At 35.8% G+C, this 26,071-nt stretch overlaps 2 protein-coding genes across 4 annotated transcripts in view; one reads left to right on the top strand and one right to left on the bottom strand.

Annotated features, from left to right (window-relative positions):
* Positions 1-16,087, top strand: part of LOC100369054 (whirlin-like) — a 47,809-nt gene extending 31,722 nt beyond the window's left edge. For 2 of the 3 annotated variants that reach the window (XM_085492293.1, XM_085492291.1), the window contains 5 exons: positions 3,819-4,011; positions 7,191-7,256; positions 7,689-8,471; positions 9,168-9,350; positions 12,041-16,087. In XM_085492293.1, coding sequence (XP_085348419.1) covers positions 3,819-4,011; positions 7,191-7,256; positions 7,689-8,471; positions 9,168-9,350; positions 12,041-12,232 — 1,417 coding nt within the window. In that variant the 3' untranslated portion in view covers positions 12,233-16,087. The remainder of the gene's footprint in view (positions 1-3,818; positions 4,012-7,190; positions 7,257-7,688; positions 8,472-9,167; positions 9,351-12,040) is intronic. The other variant, XM_085492292.1, reaches the window with a different exon arrangement.
* Positions 16,088-18,322: 2,235 nt separating this feature from the next.
* Positions 18,323-24,518, bottom strand: LOC102804868 (tRNA-splicing endonuclease subunit Sen15-like). Its single transcript, XM_006822973.2, has 4 exons — positions 24,436-24,518; positions 23,277-23,358; positions 19,722-19,857; positions 18,323-18,862 (listed from the first exon to the last, which is right to left on the bottom strand). The coding sequence occupies exons 1-4, from the start codon at positions 24,514-24,516 to the stop codon at positions 18,562-18,564; spliced, it is 600 nt and encodes a 199-aa protein (XP_006823036.2). The 5' UTR covers positions 24,517-24,518; the 3' UTR covers positions 18,323-18,561.
* Between the last annotated feature and the right edge of the window lie 1,553 nt (positions 24,519-26,071).

The following is a 26,071-nucleotide window of genomic DNA, read 5'->3' as shown; positions in this document are numbered from 1 at the left end:
CCATTTCTGAATTGGAATTTTTGTTGCTTGATGCATGCATAAACAAAAATTAAAAATTAATTGTAAAACTCAGCATTGTGTTAGCATAGTTACATACATTGTGACATGTCATATTTTTGGGAGTGAACATCTTTCACCATCTTCAGTGAAAACAAAGACCACAAATTCTCAGAAACTACTTTAGGATAGTTGTTAGGATAGACTCTCTTGAACAATGTAACAAGATTACCCCTATATGTACAGCATATATAAATCTGGTTGCTCAGGATTACTTCAGAGTTTAGTTTGTGCTGTTTTCTTGAATTTAGCTATTTTCACCGGCTCTTCAACCAGCATTCCGTAGCACCTAGTGCAGCTGGCATAGAAATACATGGTTTAGTGGTGCCGCTCTTAGCAACATAGAACATTCTGTTACGTAACTCCACTTCCGGGAATAGATAGTTTGCTTGTAATAATGCATTGTATTACGTATTGCCGTTCACTCTATTGCACGTCAGATATGCAAATGAGCAAAAAAACAACATATTACATAATTTTTGTGCCACCATGTGTGGATTTAAAAAAACCTTGTAATGCATGTGATAAAACAATGTGAATGCAACAAATTAGTTTTAGAATTGGAACTCCATACAAAAACACTATGTCTGATAGGCCGGAATTTTCACTGGCGATATGCAAATTAGTATGTTATTTAAGGGCTGATAACATGAGTCACCAAAACACTCAGGATGTTGGGTCTGAATGTATTTGAAAGACACATTTATTTTTTGATATCAATGTTTGGAGAAGCCCCATGTTACAATTAGTGTGTTGTTTTTGTCCAATTAATCTAGAAATGACTGCTTAGCAGCCATTTTGTAGCAGCCATTTATGGAAACCATTTTGTGGCAGATGCTTTGCGTCAGTCATTTTGTGGAAGTCGTTATGTGGCAGTCGTTTTGTGGCAACCGGTTTGTAGCTGCCATTTTGAGGAAGCTGTTTTGAGGTAGCCATTTAAAGGCAGCCATATAAGATAGCTGTTTTGTTGCAGCCATTTTGAGGTTCCATTTTTGGCAGCAATTTCATGGCACATCATAGTCATTTTTTGGTAGAAATTGTGTTGTATTTACATTATCATATTTTTTTGTGGCTTTATCTGGCTGCCATTCCAGCATCATCAGCATGTTAAAATTAGACCACTACACCATCTAATCATGCTTGTATTTTTTTATTCCGTACTCTTCCCTTCCTTTCTTTTGACCATGGTGATGGCATATGTCCCTCCCCTACACTTCCATGTCATATCAACAACACTGCAGCAAGCCCAAGAAGAGGTAACATTGTGTAATAATATATATGGCACTCTGTGTTCAAAGTTTGTAGCATGTCATTTGTGTGAAGAAAAAGTGACGTTATATTACACATATTCGTTTGCACTTAGAGTATGTTGTTGCCATTCTTATTTTCTTTTACAATTTTGTTCAAAACTGATTTTAAATTTTAAATGCTGTTTCATTTTCTGATTGTTTGTAAATTTCAATAAGCTTATTATGCCTACTTACATTGGAATACACATACCATATTTTCTTTATTAGCAAAGGTGTTTACATAAAATCACAAAGTGTCTATCACCAAACTAAATTACATTTTAATTTGCTCTATTAGAATAACATTCATTATATACTGGATATAATGAATGTGATTCTAATAGAGCAAATATGGTACCTGTAAACATCTGCAGTTTTATCAATGAACTTAATCGGATAGTTGTAAGTACATTTGACTTTCATTTAATAGAGGGTCACTTTTTTATGAGTTCAAATGACATGGATATGAATAATTTTATATTGTCGTAAAACATGCAGCATCTAAACTAAATTTATGCATGTTTGTTTACTTCAAGAATGCATGTTTTTTTTTGTTTTTTTTTGTGCATGTATTTTTAGTATACATCATTTATTTATTTATTAACCTGTAGCTGCCTGTGGTGGAATGAGAACAAAATAAATTACAATTCATTAAAATTAAAAAAAGATAAAATATTTTTATTAATATCTCACAAAAGTGACTTTCGAAGCAGTTTATTTCATTGAAAAATTTTCTATCAAATAAAAAAATAATATATTTTTCACCATGGAAACTGTTGCTGCATGTTTAAAAGATTCTGTATATGAGTCAGTAGATTCCTTATATGGATCAGTAGATTTCTTATATGGATCAGTAGATTTCTTATATGGATCAGTAGATTCCTTATATGGATCAGTGGATTCCTTATATGGATCAGTAGATTCCTTATATGAATCAGTGGATTCCTTATATGGATCAGTAGATTCCTTATATAGATCAGTGGATTCCTTATATGGATCAGTAGATTCCTTATATGGATCAGTGGATTCCTTATATGGATCAATAAATTTTCTTATATGGATCAGTGGATTCCTTATATGGATCAGTAGATTCCTTATATAGATCAGTAGATTCCTTATATGAGTCAGTAAATTTCTTATATGAATCAGTAGATTCCTTATATGGATCAGTAGATTCCTTATATGGATCAGTGGATTCCTTATATGGATCAGTGGATTCCTTATATGAGTCAGTGGATTCCTTATATGGATCAGTAAATTTCCTTATATGAGTCAGTAGATTCCTTATATGAATCAGTAGATTCCTTATATGGATCAGTAGATTCCTTATATGGATCAGTGGATTCCTTATATGGATCAGTAGATTCCTTATATAGATCAGTAGATTCCTTATATGAGTCAATACATTTCTTATATGAGTCAGTAGATTCCTTATATGGATCAGTAGATTCCTTATATGGATCAGTAGATTCCTTATATAGATCAGTAGATTCCTTATATGAGTCAATAAATTTCTTATATGGATCAGTGGATTCCTTATATGGATCAGTAGATTCCTTATATGGGTCAATAGTTTCCTTATATGGATCAGTGGATTCCTTATATGGATCAGTGGATTCCTTATATGGATCAGTGGATTCCTTATATGGATCAGTAGATTCCTTATATGGGTCAATAGTTTCCTTATATGGATCAGTAGATTCCTTATATGGATCAGTAGATTCCTTATATAGATCAGTAGATTCCTTATATGGATCAGTAGATTCCTTATATGGATCAGTAGATTCCTTATATGAATCAGTGGATTCATTATATTAATCAGTAGATTCCTTATATGGATCAGTAGATTCCTTATATGGATCAGTGGATTCCTTATATAGATCAGTATATTCCTTATATGAATCAGTAGATTCCTTATATGAATCAGTAGATTCCTTATATGAATCAGTGGATTCCTTATATGGATCAGTGGATTCCTTATATGAATCAGTGGATTCCTTATATGGATCAGTGGATTCCTTATATGGATCAGTGGATTCCTTATATGGATCAGTAGATTCCTTATATGGATCAGTAGATTCCTTATATGAATCAGTGGATTCCTTATATGGATCAGAGGATTCCTTATATGAATCAGTGGATTCCTTATATGGATCAGTAGATTCCTTATATGGATCAGTAAATTTCTTATATGGATCAGTGAATTCCATATATTAATCAGTAGATTTACATATCCCATGGTTAATGGCTCAACAGATCCTTAGGCTGTTTATCTTATATTGTCTGTCGTTTTTTTTTTGTTATTTTTTTGCTATTTTTGTTAATATTTGTTGATGGATTGATAAATGTAAAAATTACAATATCTTCCCAACACCAATAAACAAATGTCATTGTTTTACAAAAAGGCATTGATAGACTCAATTTTGTAAATAATTCAAATTGTACTAAATGGCAATTTTCATTTCTATACAGTGTGACTATATCACCAACTCCTCCAGTGACCATTAACGACACCATGCTTGAAAGCAGTGCTAGGCATACTGGAATGTGGGAAATACCTCATACTACTAACCACATAGTAGAGTCCACAAGACGAAGATCCACTGACTTAGAAAGAAGACATAGTTTTGATAGTGTAACTACAGAAAGTTCAACCCACAGTGGAGTAAGTTTCTTGCCCCTTCAAATAATTATGTTCAACAAGTGGTCACAGCGCCCTCTATAGATTTAATGGAGAAATACTTTTATTTTGGGTTATAGTGTGAAGTAGATTTTCATTTTGTTTGCTTATAAACCATTCTTTTATATTATGCAAGCCTCCAGAGGGCGCTGTCCAATTTTTAGTGAATTTATTTTGTCTGCATCACCATCATAAATTTGATCAGTATAGTTTCATTTTCACTGTTTACACAGTTATTTGCACATGTAATTTGCTATTTTATGATTAGCCCCAATGTGGAAATGAAAATCAATTTTATTGTCAATATTACCAAGAAAGTCTGTAACTCCCTATGTGTGTGGGAAACTTGGAATGAATGAAAGGAAAGTGCATTCATTTTGTGGTGTACTAGGATGGGTTTGAAATGGATGTGCATAAGTTCTCACATGGAATTATGTTCTAACATTCATGTATTAACTATTAAAACTATTTGCAAAGTATAAGAAAATAACTTGGATGGAACTGTTTTTATCAAACACAATTCTCGTTTGTAAATAGCAGTCCCACTTCATGTTAGGTGATAGACATACCTAAAATTTATGTTAAGTAGTTGGCTTAACTTTATGTTAAATAGTAGGCATACCTTCACTTTGTTAAGTAGTAGGCATACCTTAACTTTATGTTAAATAGTAGGCCTACCTTCACTTTGTTAAGTAGTAGACATACCTTAACTTTATGTTAAATAGTAGGCATACCTTCACTTTGTTAAGTAGTTGGCATACCTTCACTTTGTTAAGTAGTAGACATACCTTCACTTTATGTTAAGTAGTAGACATACCTTAACTTTATGTTAAATAGTAGGCATACCTTCACTTTGTTAAGTAGTCGGCATACCTTCACTTTGTTTAGTAGACATACCTTCACTTTGTTAAGTAGTAGACATACCTTAACTTTATGTTAAATAGTAGGCCTACCTTCACTTTGTTAAGTAGTAGGCATACCTTCACTTTGTTAAATAGTAGGCATACCTTCACTTTGTTAAGTAGTTGGCATACCTTCACTTTGTTAAGTAGTAGACATACCTTCACTTTGTTAAATAGTAGGCATACCTTCACTTTAAGTAGTTGGCATACCTTCACTTTGTTAAGTAGTAGACATACCTTCACTTTGTTAAGTAGTAGGCATACCTTCACTTTGTTAAATAGTAGGCATACCTTCACTTTGTTAAATAGTAGGCATACCTTCACTTTGTTAAATAGTAGGCATACCTTCACTTTGTTAAGTAGTAGGCATACCTTCACTTTGTTAAATAGTAGGCATACCTTCACTTTGTTAAGTAGTAGGCATACCTTCACTTTGTTAAATAGTAGGCATACCTTCACTTTGTTAAATAGTAGGCATACCTTCACTTTGTTAAGTAGTTGGCATACCTTCACTTTGTTAAGTAGTAGGCATACCTTCACTTTGTTAAATAGTAGGCATACCTTCACTTTGTTAAATAGTAGGCATACCTTCACTTTGTTAAATAGTAGGCATACCTTCACTTTGTTAAATAGTAGGCATACCTTCACTTTGTTAAATAGTAGGCATACCTTCACTTTGTTAAGTAGTAGGCATACCTTCACTTTGTTACGTAGTAGGCATACCTTCACTTTGTTAAATAGTAGGCATACCTTCACTTTGTTAAATAGTAGGCATACCTTCACTTTGTTAAATAGTAGGCATACCTTCACTTTGTTAAATAGTAGGCATACCTTCACTTTGTTAAGTAGTAGACATACCTTAACTTTATGTTAAATAGTAGGCCTACCTTCACTTTGTTAAGTAGTAGGCATACCTTCACTTTGTTAAGTAGTAGACATACCTTAACTTTATGTTAAATAGTAGGCCTACCTTCACTTTGTTAAGTAGTAGACATACCTTAACTTTATGTTAAATAGTAGGCCTACCTTCACTTTGTTAAGTAGTAGGCATACCTTCACTTTGTTAAGTAGTAGACATACCTTCACTTTGTTAAGTAGTAGACATACCTTAACTTTATGTTAAATAGTAGGCCTACCTTCACTTTGTTAAGTAGTAGACATACCTTAACTTTATGTTAAATAGTAGGCATACCTTCACTTTGTTAAGTAGTAGACATACCTTAACTTTATGTTAAATAGTAGGCCTACCTTCACTTTGTTAAGTAGTAGGCATACCTTAACTTTATGTTAAATAGTAGGCATACCTTCACTTTGTTAAGTAGTAGACATACCTTAACTTTATGTTAAATAGTAGGCCTACCTTCACTTTGTTAAGTAGTAGGCATACCTTAACTTTGTTAAGTAGTAGACATACCTTAACTTTATGTTAAATAGTAGGCATACCTTCACTTTGTTAAGTAGTAGGCATACCTTAACTTTATGTTAAATAGTAGACATACCTTAACTTTATGTTAAATAGTAGACATACCTTCACTTTGTTAAGTAGTAGGCATACCTTCACTTTATGTTAAGTAGTAGGCCTACCTTCACTTTATGCTAAGCAGTATACATACCTTCACTTTATGTTAAGTAGTAGGCATACCTTAACTTTGTTAAGTAGTAGACATACCTTAACTTTATGTTAAATAGTAGGCATACCTTAACTTTGTTAAGTAGTAGACATACCTTAACTTTATGTTAAATAGTAGGCATACCTTCACTTTGTTAAGTAGTAGACATACCTTAACTTTATGTTAAATAGTAGACATACCTTCACTTTGTTAAGTAGTAGACATACCTTAACTTTATGTTAAATAGTAGACATACCTTCACTTTGTTAAGTAGTAGACATACCTTAACTTTATGTTAAATAGTAGGCATACCTTCACTTTATGTTAAATAGTAGGCATACCTTCACTTTGTTAAGTAGTAGACATACCTTAACTTTATGTTAAATAGTAGGCATACCTTCACTTTATGTTAAGTAGTAGGCCTACCTTCACTTTATGTTAAGCAGTATACATACCTTCACTTTATGTTAAGTAGTTGGCATACCTTCACTTTATGTTAAATAGTAGGCATACCTTCACTTTATGTTAAGTAGTAGGCATACCTTCACTTTATGTTAAGTAGTAGGCATACCTTCACTTTATGTCACACATGCTATCTCATTGTCTCATTCCAGTCATCGCACTCATCCTGCATTTTATTCCGTTTTTTCAGACAGCAGCTTTTGAGCCTGTGCAATCTCATTTCAAAAGAAATCAACGCATCAGTGATCCAACTCATGTAAGCAGCATATCCCATTTTCATTGGCTTCATAATAAAGAAATGTAGTGCAGCACTGATGCAGCAAAATCTCATCTTTCATTGTGTAACTGTATGATAGTGTAGCACAAAACCAATTCAATTATCATTTAAATTGTTGTTACTGTTACATTATTCTCATTATACAGTTTCAACTGACAATTTTTCCTTATATTCTTCAATATTTCTGAAAATGAACCCTAATTTTGGAGCCAACAGACAAAATTTGAGTCAAAGTTCTCTCAAAAATGTTGCTATTTTTGTCCCAATCTTCTGAAGAAAACTGCAGACTATAAACAGGATTTGGGATAAAAAGAAGGAGCCGGTGGTGGAAAGGTAAACTGGCTGATATGACGTGGTAATAGACCTTGTAACATTCATGACATGAATTGTAATGTTTGTTTTCCTTGTTAGCATGTACCCAAAGAGGAACAGAGACGAGTTGCAAGGACCAAGAAAGCGAGTGAAACCTTGTGTGAATTGAGAAAACAGCCACCAAGCCCTGGTGTTTCTCCGCGTCCTACAAGTCCCATAGATAGCGAGGTGACCCAGAATGTCTACAAAAAACCATTACATAGAACCCGTGCTGAAGTGATTGTGCATCGATCAGCTAGTCCGGCTCCAGAACCAGCAGGAGAGATGGTGGTCATTAGGCGGTCACCAAGTCCAGTGAGGTCAAAGGTCAAATCAGAGGAAAAAACATTAAGCACATTTATGCCGTTGAGTGGCTCTGCATCAGACTTGCGAAACAACAGAAACAACGGAGAGTATTCCCAGTCTTCCAGAATTTCAACTCCATCAGATTTTAACAGAAGAGAGACATCTCCTAGTCCACCAAGAAGTCGGTCGTCAAGTACGTCCTCCATTGAAAGCCTTGATAGTACATTAAAAGGAACACTCACAAGGAACGAATCATCAAATGGCGACTCAGCAAGTTACACTGTCAGACACGACAGACATGAGATTGTGATGCATTCAGAAAAGTTACCAGAAAATAGTACATTGACCAGAACTCCTAAAATACCAGATAGTCCGAAAATCAAACCAGCAATATCAGCAAAGCCAGTACCAAAACCAAGAAGCAAACCGCCACAAGTACCAAAGCCATATCAGTCCCTTGAGAGGGAAGGTGAACGTAAAGTGATTGTTATGAGCCAATCAACGGAATCGTCTCAGTCAGTGAACGGTGTTCATATGGTAAGAATTACTTTCATCTAAGCAATTGGTAATTATTTCCGGTATCCTAGGGAAACGTATAATAATTCTGAATAATTACAGTATTTATCATGACTTGTGTGAATGGGGTGTTAATGGGTAACACAATGCACTAAAAAAATGCCATCGTCAATATTTTGAAATTCACAGAGAATTTGGTCAATATGATACAGCATTGTGATTGGTTAATAGGACTATTGACCTGCTAGGTCAGAGTACATTGTTGCAGGGGATATTATGCAGAAACACACCATGGCAAAAATTGATTTGCATCAAGAGTTTTAACAATATAATGATAAAGATCTTGACTTTGATTGTTTTCCCAAAAACGCTATTAATTTTCTGATTTCCAGAATTATCTGTAAATTCCGATGTTACATAATTAATATTGTAATAAAATGTTCATATTTTTTGTGTGAACATTTTTAATGTGGAAGTCAGTTAGTACACAACTAATTTACAATTTTGTTTTCCCCAAAGAAACATAATAATTCCTTTTAATATTGTAAATGATGAACACAAATGTTATGAGCACCCACCCTTTATAATACAAGATTTTTGGAGCTGCGTGCCCTAGGTGCTAAGTCAGACAAGTAAGGTATATTGGTTAATTCATATTGAATCCCCTAAGTTAGTATTTTATGTTAATTATTTTGACTTACTTATATTTGTTTGCAGTTTTCAGAAGCTGAGAGGGGTGAGAGGATTGAGAGGGGTGAGAGGATTGAGAGGGGTATTGATGATAGTCTACCAATACATTGTGAACATGTGATAATTAGTAAGACCAAACCAACACTAGGAATTGCTGTGGAGGGAGGTGCTGGAACAAAGCAACCTTTACCAAAAGTTATCAATATTCAGGTATTTTGTCAAAAAGTGTTTTTTTTTTAATAATTCGTAATTTGCTTTTTCACCAATTTGTTTTGATATTTTCACTTGGAAGATACATTTATGTGTTATCTATGTGTGACTGTCTCACTGGTACACACCAAATCTGTGTCAGTGCCTACCCCTATATAAAGACCACCTGCCTATAGTGATGGTCCCTATATAAAGACCACATGTCTATAATGAACACCCCTATATAAAGACCCCCTGCCTATAGTAAACACCCCTATAAAAAGACCACCTGACTATAGTGACCACCCCTATATAAAGACCACCTGCCTATAGTGATGGTCCCTATATAAAGACCACCTGCTTATAATGACCACCCTTATATAAAGACCACCTGCTCATAGTGACCACCCCTATATAAAGACCACATGTCTATAATGAACACCCCTATATAAAGACCACCTGCCTATAGTAAACACCCCTATATAAAGACCACCTGACTATAGTGCCTACCTCTATATAAAGACCACCTGCCTATAGTGACCACCCCTATATAAAGACCACCTGCCTATTGTGACCATCCCCATATAAAGACCACCTGACTATAGTGACCATCCCTATATAAAGACCACCTGCCTATAGTGACGGTCCCTATATAAAGACCGCCTGCTTATAGTGACCACCCCTATATAAAGACCACCTGCTTATAATGACCACCCTTATATAAAGACCACCTGCTCATAGTGACCACCCCTATATAAAGACCACATGTCTACAATGAACACCCCTATATAAAGACCACCTGCCTATAGTAAACACCCCTATATAAAGACCACCTGACTATAGTGCCTACCTCTATATAAAGACCACCTGCCTATAGTGACCACCCCTATATAAAGACCACCTGCCTATAGTGACCATCCCATATAAAGACCACCTGACTATAGTGACCATCCCTATATAAAGACCACCTGCCTATAGTGACGGTCCCTATATAAAGACCGCCTGCTTATAGTGACCACCCCTATATAAAGACCACCTGCTTATAGTGACCACCCCTATATAAAGATCACATTTATAATGAACACCCCTATATAAAGACCGCCTGTTTATAGTGACCACCCCTATATAAAGACCACCTGCTTATAGTGACCACCCCTATATAAAGACCACATGTTTATAATGAACACCCCTATATAAAGACCACCTGACTATAGTGCCTACCTCTATATAAAGACATCCTGACTATAGTGACCACCCCTATATAAAGACCACCTGCCTATAGTGACCATCCCCATATAAAGACCACCTGACTATAGTGACCACCCCTATATAAAGACCACCTGCTTATAGTGACCACCCCTATATAAAGACCACCTGCTTATAGTGACCACCCATATATAAAGACCACATGTTTATAATGAACACCCCTATATAAAGACCACCTGACTATAGTGCCTACCTCTATATAAAGACATCCTGACTATAGTGACCACCCCTATATAAAGACCACCTGCCTATAGTGACCATCCCCATATAAAGACCATCTGAATATAGTGACCACCCCTATATAAAGACCACCTGCTTATAGTGACCACCCCTATATAAAGACCACCTGCTTATAGTGACCACCCCTATATAAAGACCACATGTCTATAATGAACACCCCTATATAAAGACCACCTGCCTATAGTAAACACCCCTATATAAAGACCACCTGCCTATAGTGATCACCCCTATATAAAGACCACCTGCCTATAGTGACCACCCCTATATAAAGAACCACCTGCCTATAGTGACCATTTTTAGGCAGTCCATAGACATAATACATATAAATAACCTATGTGTAAAGAACACTACTCTTTCAGCAATATATTTGTAGATTCACTTTTGTTTTTAATTTCTAAAATCCAATAAATAATTTTGTTGCAACAATACCATCTCAATATTTTTTCCACAAATATTATGTCAAATGTACGAGTTGGCAATCCGTTAAAAAATAAATCCAACCTCCATATCAAAAACATTTTACTAAAGTCTCTTGGGTAGTCACTATACACAGGTTTGACTGTATCTTACAGTAGCATAAAGTAAACAGTGTATCAACTTAATTCTAGATCACAACATGTACTCATGTGCCCATTTTGTCACACAATTTATTTTGAAAACCGTGATTTGTACCGGACAAAAACACTCAATAGCAATTTTTAAACAAAATATTGTGGTATAATTTTCACAACTAGCCTCTTCACCTCAAAATTGTCCTGCACCTTTTTTCTTATGTTCTTCAATATTTCTGGAAATTAACCCTGATTTTGGAGCCAACAATCAAAATTTGAGACATTTTTCAGTTTTTACTCAACGATTTTTGCTATTTTTGACCCAATCTTCTGAAGGAAAGTGTAGACTATAAATGGGACTATAATTTTGTGAATTTGTGTGAGAACTTGTGGTGAAAAGGTTACTTGGTCAAAATACCTGTGAATGACCTGAAATGATGTGAAACCAAACAGGATATATTTTTGATAACATTGCTATGGTGTCACTAAACACTACAAATGATGAGAAAGCAGAAAATTCCATGACTATTCTGGCTGGTTCATTTTTCTCTCTATTTTGAATACAGATTAACACAACTGAAAACATAATTAGTCCTTGTGTGCAAAAGACGTTATAATAATGACAGATTGTTTGTGTTTTTCTTTTCTCCACAGTATGGAGGTTCAGCATACCATAATAGCAATCTAAAACGAGGCCATGTGATCATGAGTGTCAACGGTAAAAGTCTTAAAGGTCTACTTCACAGGGATGCAGCTAAAGTTATTGCAGAGGCCTTTAAAAACAAGAGTACAGATACCATGGAACTTGTAGTAGTCGATACAAACAAGTACCCCCTTGGGTATTGATGTTGCACGACCCCTATTATAACATGGTATCACCCAAATATAGTTGATGTGTGTGTGAATTAAATTTGGGTCCAAGTTTTTATTTTGTTATGATTCATAATACAATTTATTTAAAGATACAAGTGTGGACATTTTGTGTGTACATTTGGGGCACAGTAATTGGTTTAGCCTTATGCATTGGATTTACATCTCATTAGTTTGCAGCCAATTAAGTTCAAGCTTCTAAGATATTGGGGAAAAGCTTGTCATTGCATTATCCATATAGGTTGTATGTTTACATAGTTATAATTGAGACAATTAACAAAACTTTTTTTTTTATCATCAGTCGAATACAGGGTATTAGCTTGCATACAGAGTGATACCTACTAGGGTGGAACTGTAACCATCTATGTCATTGTCTTCTAGACACTGAACATGCCAAGTTCACCAATTCAATGATTTTACACAAGCTATTTTGCATTTTGACTCGCTGTATAGTAGAAGTTCAATTATTTTGATTGCTCTATTAATTTTCCAACCCGTTTCCAACACGAAAATAGTGTTTGTTTGTTATCTCTAACAAATAACGACCAACTTACATGTAGTTCTGTAATGAACAGCCATTACAAAACAGTATGCCACTCAAAATTTATTCCAAGTGTATATGTAGATTCTGTTTTCCAGACTAAATTTGTTAATTTGCAGTGTTTAAGTCATAAATGAATACTGTCAACACAACAAACCCATTCCCTTGATTTTTAGAAATATTCATGAATGTCAATGACAGTGCAATCAGCTAATCAGTGCACAATGATGTCATTTAAAAATGTCCCAATATTATTCCATCAGCCAATAGAAGCCTCTCATTCCAATTTAAATTAACCGATATTTAAAAATCATGTCGATTTTTAAACTAAATTGTTTTTTCTAGTGTGAAAGTTTTTTAAAGGGTTTCAGCTGACTGTTAGAGTAGTCACAAATGTGAGTGATTTGATCGTTGTCGCACACTAAAAATATACCTTATTAATTTCAATACAAATTCCATCATTTCCGACCACCACTGAATATTTTTTTTATATTTCCAAAATTTAGCTTCCGAGATCATAAGCAATACCGTAGTATGAGTCACTTTGTAGCAGCTACCCATGTGTACATGCTAATTTTTCAAAATTTTATCAAACAAATAGTTTCTGAAGGCCATGTTATTTTGTCAAAAGTGCAATTAACGAAAAATCCATCCGAACTAAAATGTTAAACTTACCTAGCATTTTCAAAAACGACATTGTTGTTGATTATTCTGTTTTGGTTAAGGTTCTCATTTGAATTATATTTGAGTTAATTTGTTCTATCAAATTTTGTAACTACCAACAGGAAATAGGGTTTAAGATAAACAGAGAAAGTTTATTATATATTTAAGAACTATTGTTCTATATTGACTGTGGTCATGTTTTATTTCAATTATTTATTTTTATTATATTTCCTTCTTTCCTGTTGTTAAATTTGTTTGTAACAGAAATTCAGATCAATCTTTCATATGCAAATAAGTTTAGACCATTGTAATAGGGTGTGCAGGTAATATGTAGGTGAGCACTATATCATGGCAGTTGTTCGGACACAACCATTGTAATAGAGGGAGGTGCAGGCAGTATGTAGGTGAGCACAATATCATGGCAGTCATATGGACCCAACCATTGTAATAGAGGGAGGTACATGCATATATAGGTGATCAATGTATCCTTGCAGTCATATAGACCCAACCATTGTAATGAAGGGGTGTACAGGCAACATGTAGGTGATCAATGTATCCTTGCAGTCATATATACCCAACCATTGTAATGAAGGGGTGTGCATGTAATATGTAGGTGATCACTATGGCAGTCATATAGACCCAACCATTGTAATGAAGGGGTGTGCATGTAATATGTAGGTAATCACTATATAAAAGCAGTCATATGAACCCAACCATTGTAATAGAGGGAGGTTCAGGCAATATGTAGGTGATCACTATATCATGGCAGTCATATAGACCCAACCATTGTAAGGGACGACGTCAAAAGATCGATGTCGGATAAAAAACTTATTTCCTTTAGTTTGGGGGTGGGGTGGGGGGGTTGACCTCAAAAAGTTTCCATCCTACAAAAACGATTTTATTTTCTAATGAAGTCAAAAAAATCTTGGTATATTTGTAGTTCGTTTTTTTTTTTCTATCCTATCATGGACAGAAATAACCGAAAAAGGAAAAAAAACAGAAAAAATGGTTTGGTTCGAGTGTAAATCTGTGCGTCAAATGAGGTGCATTTGTAAAATATTTTTACACCCACCCGACAACCAACTGCTATGCAATACTACTGTCGATTATCAATTTGTATTTAATGGTGAATGTAGTCTGACGCCATGACCAATATTTATCAATTAAGTTTCAGTGGGGGGGTTTGGAAAAAACTAAAGGAATTAAGTTTTTTATCCGACATTGATTTTTTGACGTCGTCCCTAATAGAGGGAGGTATCACTATCATGGCAGTCGTTTGGACCCAACCATTGTAATAGAGAGGGTGTGCAGGTAATATGTAGGTGAGCACAATATCATGGCAGTCGTTTGGACCCAACCATTGTTACTGTTGCATATATCTTTGATTTCATGAAGAAATGTTTAGTTACATTTATCACATGAGTGTTATGCATTTCATTCACAGTAGTAAAGTTTAGTGTGAAATAATTTATGGTAAATCTCATGATATTTAGTTTATCAGTAATTATGGGATGTTTTTTTATCACAGCGAAATGAGAATTTCAGACTTGGCGACAACTAGTACTCGCATGATACATCAGTGGTCAGACAAAAAAAGAATATTGCTAAGATAGCATATAAAACATATATGTTAGTAGGCCATAGTAGCCACAACGCCATGCCAGAATGAGGCTCATAGGCCATAGTAACCATGGTGCCACATCAGAATGTTAGTAGGCCATAGTAGCCACGTCGCCATAATAGAATGAGGCTAGTAGGCCATAGTAACCATAGTAACCATATTGCTATATCTGATCAAGGCTATTAGACCATAGTAACCATGGTGCCACAGCAGAATGTTAGTAGCCACAACGCCATGCCAGAATGAGGCTAGTAGGCCATAGTGCCACATCAGAATGTTAGTAGGCCATAGTAGCCACGACACAATAATAGAATGAGACTAGTAGGCCATAGTAACCATAGTAACCATATTGCTATATCTGATTGAGGCTAGTAGGCCATAGTAACGATATTGCCATATCTGATCGAGGCTAGTAGGCCATAGTAGCCACTGTGGTATCAAAATGAGGCTTGTATGTTCCAGTGGCTAGTCTGACAGAAGTGTTGGGTATAGAATTAAAAAATTGTGAAATATCAATAATTTAATAAATTAGCTTCTTTCACCTCATTTGTAAATTTGTCTATAATATAATTATGTAGAATATTTGTCATACTGAATCATAATGATTTGACATATACCATCAACCTTAGTTGCTAGTTGTTAGCAAGCTTGCATGGTATGTATATTATCATTTCATATCAAAGTGATATTTTCACATGGTGGAGGAATAGGTCAATATTTTAATAGATAATTTGAAGTCCTTCCCAATCAGGTCAAAGTTCAAACATTGACATGGGTCAAAGTTCATGTGTTATTATTCAAAGATATGTAAATTTAGAACAAAGAATTTGTAATATATTTTGTACATATGGAAGTTATCTTTTACTGAAAATCTGTTTTTTTGTAATATTTTGGTGTAGAGGCTACAAGATTTTTCATTCTGTAAGTTATTTGGTGGTGAGAAGTGTCTGTATATTTTCTGAAAATTTCCATATAATAAATAAGTCTGCCGTGAATTTAGAACTCACTCTAGTGTCATTGTGATGTTTCAGTGTATGACAGCACTATTTAGCTGTAGGACAAGGAATGGAGAGATTAATACCCTGACAGTGGTGATATATTCAAATACTGGATTGATGCAATTAGAGTAGAAATATTACATCAAAGCTAAAGTGTACACTGCAATGGTATGCATGCATGCATGAAAGTTTCTGACTAATGGAAAATTTGTTATTGTTCAGAAAGTCATTTATTTCACAGTATTAATTTACCACTTGTGGTGTGCATATTGGTAAACAATTTTTCTAAACATTTCAGATTCTTGTTACTCAAGAAATTGTTGCAATTTTTTTTATTTTCTGTATCTTAAAAACCTGACCCCACAATAATTTATGTATGGACAAAATTATATTCCTGGTCAGAACATCCTTACACCACAGCTTTGTAGTCATCATTGTGTCATGGGAAATGCAATTTGAATGGCTTACCATTCTCTTGAGGTGTAGTATTTTATGTAACCATGACAAAACTTTGTTAGCCTTGTAAAACCACAATGTCACAGTTTAGATTAATGATATTGAGGAACAATAATAAATAAATAAACCTGTGATTGCCTGTCATTTTGACAACTTAGAGGTGTTTAAAACATTCCTGTCAACATTTAGGCTAGATTTACCCTTAAAGTGCCTGTGAAATGGCTGCTATTTTCACGCCTAAAATTATCCATTGATAACAACAATTTTTGGTGCATGGGGTTGAGTTAGATACTAAATATGTCCGTTCTGGTGTAGCTGGTCACCGTGGTCGTCACAGTTACCGGCGCACGTTTGTACACTGCGCTGGACAAAATAGAATTTGACGTCGGAATTATCTCGTTATTTAGCAGGTTACTAGGCACGTCACTACACTGTTTTATTTCATCGATCGTCTGAGTAAAACTTTCAAAATTAAAATAAAAGAGAACATATTTTGACATTCTAAACATTAGACTATAATGATCACTATAAAAAAATTAAAAAAACGACAAATCACAGTTACTAAATAAATGACAGCCGCGTGGAAATAAATTGAAATTTTGTTGAAATAGGTGAACGCGTCGGGTCACGACGAGGGCAAGTGCGTTAAAAGCGGCGTTTAAGTGGATAACAAAAATAATCAAGATTGACACACATACAGATAAATTCAGAGTGGATTCGAGTTAGCGTGATCCATGGCTTGATTGTCATAATTATAACATCATATTAAAACTTTATTTGGTGGAAACACATTGACCAAGCCCGGATTCTTATTTTATAAATTATTACGCAGATCACAGTCCTTCTATCACTATGATAGAGGGACTGTGCGCAGATTAAGCTGCAAGCATGGAGGTAAAAAAAGAACAGAGGTGTGAATTCGACATTCAACACAAACCACCAAACAATTCAGAAACTTTTAGCCTTCGAAAATGAAAACAATTAGCAGTGTGTAAGGGCTGTGTATTTTCCTGTTTGTCGACGCTCCGTTTTCGTGTCACTGTCAAAATTATTGCTACCTTTTACTTAACAGGGACTAAATGGTCTCTATAAAACGATAATCAGGATCGCAAAAAAGTCAACTCATTTGAAACACTTGCCGGACGTCTCTCTCTCTTCTGAAATCCGCCTCGGTGATCATGGTCTGGAATCTATTTCTTTCAAAAGTGTTGCGCCAGGTTTATGTTGTCGGCGTTTCTCTTTAAACCTAGTTGTTTTTTTCATGGACGAGAACAGTTACAGTAACAGAGGTTAAGTGGCTTTCTTCCACTGATGTCGCACCTTCGGATCGATTAGAAACGTGTGAATACTTACACTGTGACTATACGTTTCACTGCAGCTGCCCACAACACAACATCTAAAAACTCTCTCTCAAAAAAAATAAAATAGACAAAAAAAGTAGAAAAAAAAATGCCGACCGAAAAATGTATATCGTTTAAAAGTATACTGAATGACCAGTGTTATTATGGCTCAGGGGTATGACTTCCTCTCACATTTTGGCATTTGGTGGCGCACTTTCGGCGAGAGTCTGAAATTCGGAAACAGTCGACCGTTTCGGGATAGGTGGGCGTGGCTACAACACGAGAAATATCCCAAATTTACTTGGGTACGAGTAATCATTTTCAGCAAAAAAATCAATAGCTGCCCATTTCAGTGGGACACAGATCTAAAATGGGAAACGTGAGGGTGGGCATTGCACAGGCACTTTAAATCTTGCCCAACTAAGTAAAATAAATGTCAAACTTGCGTTCAAATCTAATCGAACATTTATGAGTTAATAAAAAAACTCATTGCATTTTGACTGTTGAAATAAAGGATTTCTTGGAGCACTCCATTGAGATGCATCACCATGAAATGTAATTTGCATATTGAAATCCGGTTGCCATCTTTCTTTTTATACACTCAGTTTAAATTTAATTCTTTGTGAAATCGACCACCTGCTCCTTAGATCTCGATCATCCTTGGATTATCAGCAAGCACTGTGAGGTCAAAGTTCATCTCCCCAATTCTCATCATCTGTCACAGGCTCATCTGGTTGCTGGGGTAGCAAAATTGCTTTCCTTTTTCTGCGTTTGCCTTTGCCAACTTCTTTGAGCAGTGTTTGTTTTGGTGGATCGGGTGGAATCAGTTCATCTGATATTTTGTAATACACAATAGTAGAATCTGAGTCGTTTACAGCTAGCTGAACAAAGCTGTGTTTACTGCTTGTGATGACATCACTGGATCCTGAAGGTGACAGGTCTTCTTTACATTTATGTGGTTTCAGTAGTTTTATAAATTGTTGTAACCTACAGAGCAAATCATAATACTCAAGTCATTATTGAAAGCAGTTGGCCCAAATCATGTGACTTGGTCATATGACTGCTAAATACTACATTACATACATGTCCACCCTTGCACCTCACTATTATTACATTACATACATGTCCACCCTTGCACCTCACTATTATTACATGGTTTTAAGATATTTAAAATTTACATCACTAAAAATAATCAGTGTTATAGACTGCTGTGTAAGAATAATATGAGGTTAGTACGAGGATACCAGAAAGTATGCACGAAGACAGTACAGCGAGAGTATCGACCAATGCGCAGCGGAGATCAATGCGATGGCGTACAATCTGAGTGTATACTTTGAGACATCCTCATAATCACCTTATTATTATACATCTTTTCCTTCCAAGGATACATGGGAATGTCGAAATCCAAAAAGTTTAGAATAGAATCGGCGAACTTCTTTGTGTGCAGTTCGGTCAAACCCTGGTGGCAGCCATGTTTGTTTATAATATTAGAGGACGCTTACGCACGTAATCATTCCATATTTGGAATTAGCATTTTCTTATATGGTAGGATGAAAATAACCGTAAAATACCACATTAATTACGGCATGCTGTAACTTATGGCGTTAGGGTGACAGATGTATAATAATGCAGATTATCACTTTGTAACCAATGAGTGGTTTGCAAGAACAGACACACACACACACAGTAAACCCAAGGCTCCACATTCTAATAAATCATCGCACGGTGACATCATTTGTTTATATTTTTTCCCAACCAGCATATGAATGTCTGAAAACAAATCACTGATCAGTACTAGCCTATGATCTGCTGCGGAACATTGAAAATTATGCATGAAATAATGTACCTTTGGTTTGAAAGTGGCATGTCAGAAGAGATTGGTAAAATATGTTGCACTTCATCTTTCTTATTAGCAACTCCTGCTAAGTAGACCATCTGTAGCTCACTGCAGGCATGCACATCAACACTAAACCAATTCTTAACTGAACAAATGAAAGAAGAGAGAGCACTGATACTGTAAGCAAACCCCAACAGTTTATTTTGACACCAAATCACAAAACTATTTCCTGTTATGGAGTAGCTTGCATTTACTCTGCATCTGTTTATCTATTGTTATGGCATAGTAAATAAACCTAAAGTATGTTCCTTCAGGCTCTAAATCTGCATATAAACCAAATATTGCATTTATTTATACTTGACCATTAAATAGAGCCTATTTTGGTGTTTGTATTTATCAAATTATGTATATTGATTATAAATTTGAAAAAAAAATGAAAAAAAATGATTATCTTCAGAGTTATGATGATTAAAATATGAGAAACCATAAACCTGCGAAGGACTTCCGTTTGCGCCATCTTGCCATAAAAAAACGCCCTCATTAGGTATAAACAGGTAAGGTAACAAAGCATGATGACGAAATAGTATCTGATTAAATATAAGCAACTTAGAGAGCCATAGTTGGCTGGACTGGTGAATTGACTTCTAGTCTAGGTTGTTTCGACTTTTACGTTAATGTTATTTTATACAAGCGTATCAACATACAAACATTATTGATGTGCGATTGATCGAGACAGACATTTTGTTTTGTTTTTTGTCTAACTGTCTAATAAATGCTGTTTCTAGTACTGCACTGAGCGGGCGTGCAAATTATTCAAAGTATGGATGCTGGAGTATGCAATCTTGAGTTCGTAGGGTGGTGGTGGAAACATTTTCGTCAATGTATTCACGGGGCTGCACTGGCAAATCATGGGACAAGTGTCACAGGAACACCAAGCAGATTGTTCACAGACTTCCGTGTAATTTGAAATAAAACTATCATCCGAACAAGGGGTATTGTCGACGATATACTCTCATCACTCACACTGGACTGATCTGAATCTTCACAGTATACCGTACTTCCCTGATCATAAGCCCGGAGGCATGAACATGTAAGGGAAAAGTAAAGGATGAGCTTGTACTCGAGGACCAACTCAAAAAAAATGATTTTGTTTTGGGGTTAAACACTGTAACCATCTTGCAAACAACGAAAAATTATAAAAAAAAATATTCGTTCACCACGTCGGGCTCAGGAAAATAATACTTATTTTTGAAAAAAAATGTGTCATTGATTTGAACGACACTTACAACGAAGAAACAAACATGTTCATAAAAAACACACACATTTTATTACAATACGATTTACATACCGTCTGAATTTATGGTGAAATAATGGGTAGGGTCTGTGAGGAAACAGTGAACGAAGGCATTTATCATTATCTTCGTTTTGGTATGTTTTCGATCGTACGCAAACTCTCAACGCAAAGCAATTTTCCACCATGAGTTTTTTCAGCACGATTTGACCTGGAACAACTTCCTTTGATATAACAGGTCATGTCTTTCATTAACCAATCAAAATGATGTGTCGTAATGATGAAATTTTCCGATTATTGATGATGATTTTTTAACGGAATGCGGAAGTGAATTACCGCAATGTTAAAATGCGATCTGGAGCACTGATTGCAATGAAAAAATGATGATTTTTTTCCCTAAAAACTGGCGATTCGCAATTTCTGAAATATAAACAACGGTTAATAGTAACCGTGGGTAACCTGAGTGTGGAGGAAGAATTTAAACACCTTTCTCGGTCGCCAACATGTCTCATCGTTCACCCTAGGCCTTTCATGATAGTCTCAAAGTAAACCATGCCCAATAACCAGGTACACGACTTAACGATCACATTTTTGGCTTTTCGAAAGCTACTACTCAAAAAAATATGGATTACTCCAGAATTGCAACATCGGGGTACATTCTGAGTAAATGACAGAATAGAAAGGATGCGAACCTTGTTGTGTACGTTCGCCATGCACTCTGAACTTGGAATTAATGCGCATTTTCTCATAAAACTAAAAGCATGAACCAAACTACCATGCCAATCACGATTATTATGAATGAAACACACCTTTTACACACATATTTTAAAGAATATCGTCGACGACCAGTAAAAACACTCTGGGCTTGTGATCGTGAATGCCCTCAACTCGATAAATACCAAGTAAAAACATAAGGATTGGATTTTTACTCGGGAGGGGCTTACGATCTGGGAAGTACGGTACTTTAATGCAATTGGGCTTTCACTCTCAGAATACTGTGGTTCAAATGCATAAGGCTCTGACCCAAGTTTTAAAAAGCACATTGTGCATATAAAAGTTGAGTTTATACTACTAGTACACAATGCTTGGCAGCATGAACGGCTATGTACAATGGCGTATACGAATGCGATCAGATACTAAAACGTCATACCGGTAGCTTTGAAAAGTACCCGGATGTTAAATATGTTCGTTCGTTATTTATTCCCCTCCATGAATGGCCTCCATGGTGTTTAATTGCAAGCACTTCAAATACCTATCCATGCTACAGTTATAATTAAAACAAAATTAAACCACTGCAATATTATTTCGAATACAGTTTAGAATATACACAACTATAAATTAAGACCGCATTTAGGTTCGCTTTAATACTTATTACTTTTTTTAACCATACCCGATACATATGCACTACTACATATAGAGCAAATAAAGTAGATTTAGAAGAAAATACTTGAAGACCTAACTCAGCTGCCCAGGGCAGTTGTTTTTGGGTGGTGGGGTTATACCCATCATCTAGTTACATGATTGATTTTGATGCATATTTCAACCATTTTGAATTGGATTATGAAACTAAAGCATGTGCATATTTTGGACATGGCTGTGGAATAGCAGTTGACCATTTTGAATCTGATCTGAAAATGACATGTATCAATTTCCCCCAAAATGCTCAGCAAAGCAGGATTGCTTGATTATGATGCACTTTCACAGCCAAACATTAGGTCAACCATTAATGAAATTTGACCACGTTCAGCATTTTGATATGAACACCTCGTTACACACAGCATTTATGATTCAACTGTAAGGCAGTTGCTGATTGGTTCCCGAGTTGGATGATGATTTCAGTTTACCAAGGTGTTTGTGTACAAGAGATTTTTCCAAGCAGAAATGCACTGCAATTTTGTTAACTGTTGGCTTACTGTTATATTTTGAAGTACATTTGGCTCTGAATCTAATTCAGGAGTGAAGGTGCTGAGAGTTATGCATGTCACATCTTATAAATCATCATAGACATTCAGGGACATTGATGAGTCACAGATACTCATCAATTTCAGTATAAATTTCACCAAATCCCATTAGTTATGCATTTCCCATCCCTCCACCAAACAAATTATTTTTCAAATTGGCTGAAAAGCTATTAAAAGCATTAAAACATTCTGCATCTAGGATTATTCAGAAAGAGCAAATAATAAGTCATTTAAGTCAGACTTAAAGCAATGATGTGCTTTTCAGCGCACTATGTCCTATATTTGGTAATGTGTTTTTGTTATAATACATACCTTCACAAAGATCCAAATATGTCAACATAGCAATTCGTTGTTGTACTTTGTCTTGAAAACCATATGACACGATTTCATTGTACTAGCCAAAGGACAAAGGATATGAATGAAATCTGTGTGAGTATTTTGCCAAAATTGTAATGTAAAAAATATTTTTATGAAATTTGAAATGAAACAATTGTAATTTATCATCTGTTATCAAGCTGTTTTAAAGTCTGTATCAACTACAGACCATATCAACCACTACTGATTTCTGGTTCCAATGTGCAGAGCACAAAATTGAGACCATTGTCATACTTATGTCTGCCTGTCTGTCTGCAAGGATGGGTGTATCAAATCTTGTTCAACCATCTTATGAATTTGGTACACAGATAATTATGATGAACTATAGACCTGATTACATTTTGGCACAAAGCCATGCATATTAATTAGGTTGTTTGCATAATGATCTACTTTCAGCATGTTTTGTTGATATAACCTAATAAAAAGATTGCTCAAATTGATAAACTTAGTACATGCGTACATGCTTGTGAAGTTAAATATTCTGTACTTTAGAATTATTCTGCATATGTTAATTAGCTAATTTGAATACCAATGAACTACTTTCAGCATGCTATCTCAACAGTTTGCCCATACAGTTCAAAACTTGATGCATCATACTTTCTGTGTAGTTGAAAGCTTATAACCATAGAAATTAATCTGCATGTGTTAATTAAGTAGTCTACCAAAACATTTTGAGAAAAACTTTCATTGTATTTTTGTTTTCTGGCCAGATATCTCGGGCAGTTTATTTGAAATGCACTCGCTACCAGTTTTAACCATTATACGACATGGTTGCATCCTTGTAATAATCCGATCAACAAATTGTGACCCTGGAGCTGCGAAACCACGGCTATGTAAAGACTGGTCCTGAGTACAGTCATGTAGGCTGGCCTCCTCCCACTGATCATTTGTCCATTTGCCCTCACCGTGCAAATCCGTTTTATCAGCGGAAGGAGGCCCATCTACAGGACTGTACTCAGGGCTATGTAGAGACAAGCAGGTTTAATACTAATCGCTTCATCGGAGCCGAGGTTGTCTTTATGGCTGCTCAACCAATGGTTGAGCTGAAATTTGCATTAGCCTGACTACGCTCGAAAAAAAAATCATACAGTTGTACCTTAGGATGCTCAAAATACCAATTGTTTCTGTCTATTCGGAGTGGTTCGGGCTCGCGATCAGGTTTTGACTTTGTAGCCATGTTGAATTGCGCCCTCAGTGTTTATTCTTTTACAACAAACTTTTCAACGAATCAAATTGCTTCGTGAATACGTCATTATATATTTATTTTTAGAATCATTATTAGTTACCATGACGAACTACTAAAAATAGAATGACGGAGTTGCACAAGTCAAACGCAATACCTGACAAATAAGACCACGCTACAGTTTTCATGTTCACATTACACTGGCAAGGATAACCGAGCGAGGCAGAGGTATATTTTAAGCAGGCTAGCCGCCACAGAAAAGAGGACCTCGGAGCTACGATCCCCGCCATGGTAGCCCAAGCTACTGAGTGTGAGGTTTGTGCCAAAGACATTGGCCATTGTCGCCAATCTTTGTTACCCAGTAAACAAGCTCGAAAGACCGCTTTACGACGATTGCGGGAAGTGAACAACAACGATATCGATGGTGACGACGCCGAGGTCAAACCCGATTGCGCGAATGTGGAAACATGTACAACAGCATCAAATGGTAGTTCGGATAATAGGACTAAACGAAGCAAAACAAACAAGAAATTCACATGTGCCAATGAGTTGTGTTGCTTTAGCCTGCCTCCTCGCCAAACTCAGGATTTTGAAAGTGACATGACTTTTGAAGAGGAATTTATGTTCTTTAATGATTCTGAACTACTGAAAGACGAAACTATTTTTAATGCGAACACTGTTCGTGTTAAGCGGTGTGCCGGAAAAGCGAAAGCAAGAAAGCAAATGAAAAATTCCCATTATAGCGACCACCCCAGGTTTAATTACAAAGGTAAACGACTTTATGTGAAAACCCGCGTGAAAAACGCTCGTACAGAAAACGATACCAATTGGCAAATTGCTGTTGCAGCTAATAAACTCAATATTGAGAAATCATTGGCAAAACGCAAGCTTGTCAGATTGGGACCTGTATACCCGGTATTTGGAAACCGCAGTACAAGCACGACTTCAAGTCCCAAAACAGTAGCAGCTAAAACAACCACAAGAAAAACACAAACAACGCATCCACGAAAGTTTGAATTAACAAGTCATAACGCTACGCGAGAGACAGGCCTCTTGGCACAAATTGTGTCACTACAACACCGCGAACTCACCCCAGAAGACTACGAGCTACTGCTGACTCTAGACGAACAAGTCTCTCCCAAAACCGTACAGAAGGAAACTCTGAATTCTTTCAGGACTGAAGAAGTGACGTCACAACCTGCAGACGAAGATTGCGCAATTTGCATGGAACAATACGAACTTGGTCAGAAAAGAAAATTCTTGCCATGTGGTCACGTTTTTCATTCTTTATGTATTGATATGTGGCTCTCAAACTCTAGTTTACAATGTCCTTTGGACGGGCTGGATGTGACGTAATGTCTATTAAAATGTCCCCTGGACGGGCTGGGTGTGACGTAATGCCTATTACATTGCCCCCCAAATTGGACTGGACGTGACGTAATGTCCATTACATTGCTCTCCCCTGGACGGATTGGACGTGACGTAATGTCTTTTATAATTTTCCCTGGACGGATAGGATGTGACGTAATGCCTATTACAATGTTCCCTG

This window comes from Saccoglossus kowalevskii, chromosome 17 (genome assembly GCF_978046115.1).
Source record: "Saccoglossus kowalevskii chromosome 17, keSacKowa6.1, whole genome shotgun sequence".
NCBI classification, from domain to species: domain Eukaryota; kingdom Metazoa; phylum Hemichordata; class Enteropneusta; family Harrimaniidae; genus Saccoglossus; species Saccoglossus kowalevskii.
This window is presented reverse-complemented; position numbering and strand designations above follow the sequence as displayed.

Bases quoted from the DNA above. Each gene is read 5' to 3' on its own strand.
- LOC102804868 (XM_006822973.2), bottom strand. From the start codon at position 24,516: ATGGCTACAAAGTCAAAACCTGATCGCGAGCCCGAACCACTCCGAATA. The intron at 19,858-23,276 runs GTATGTATTATA...TCATTTGTTCAG, and splicing joins ATATTTGGATCTTTGTGAAG to TTAAGAATTGGTTTAGTGTT. The intron at 18,863-19,721 runs GTACATTATTTC...TTTGCTCTGTAG, and splicing joins ATGCCACTTTCAAACCAAAG to GTTACAACAATTTATAAAAC.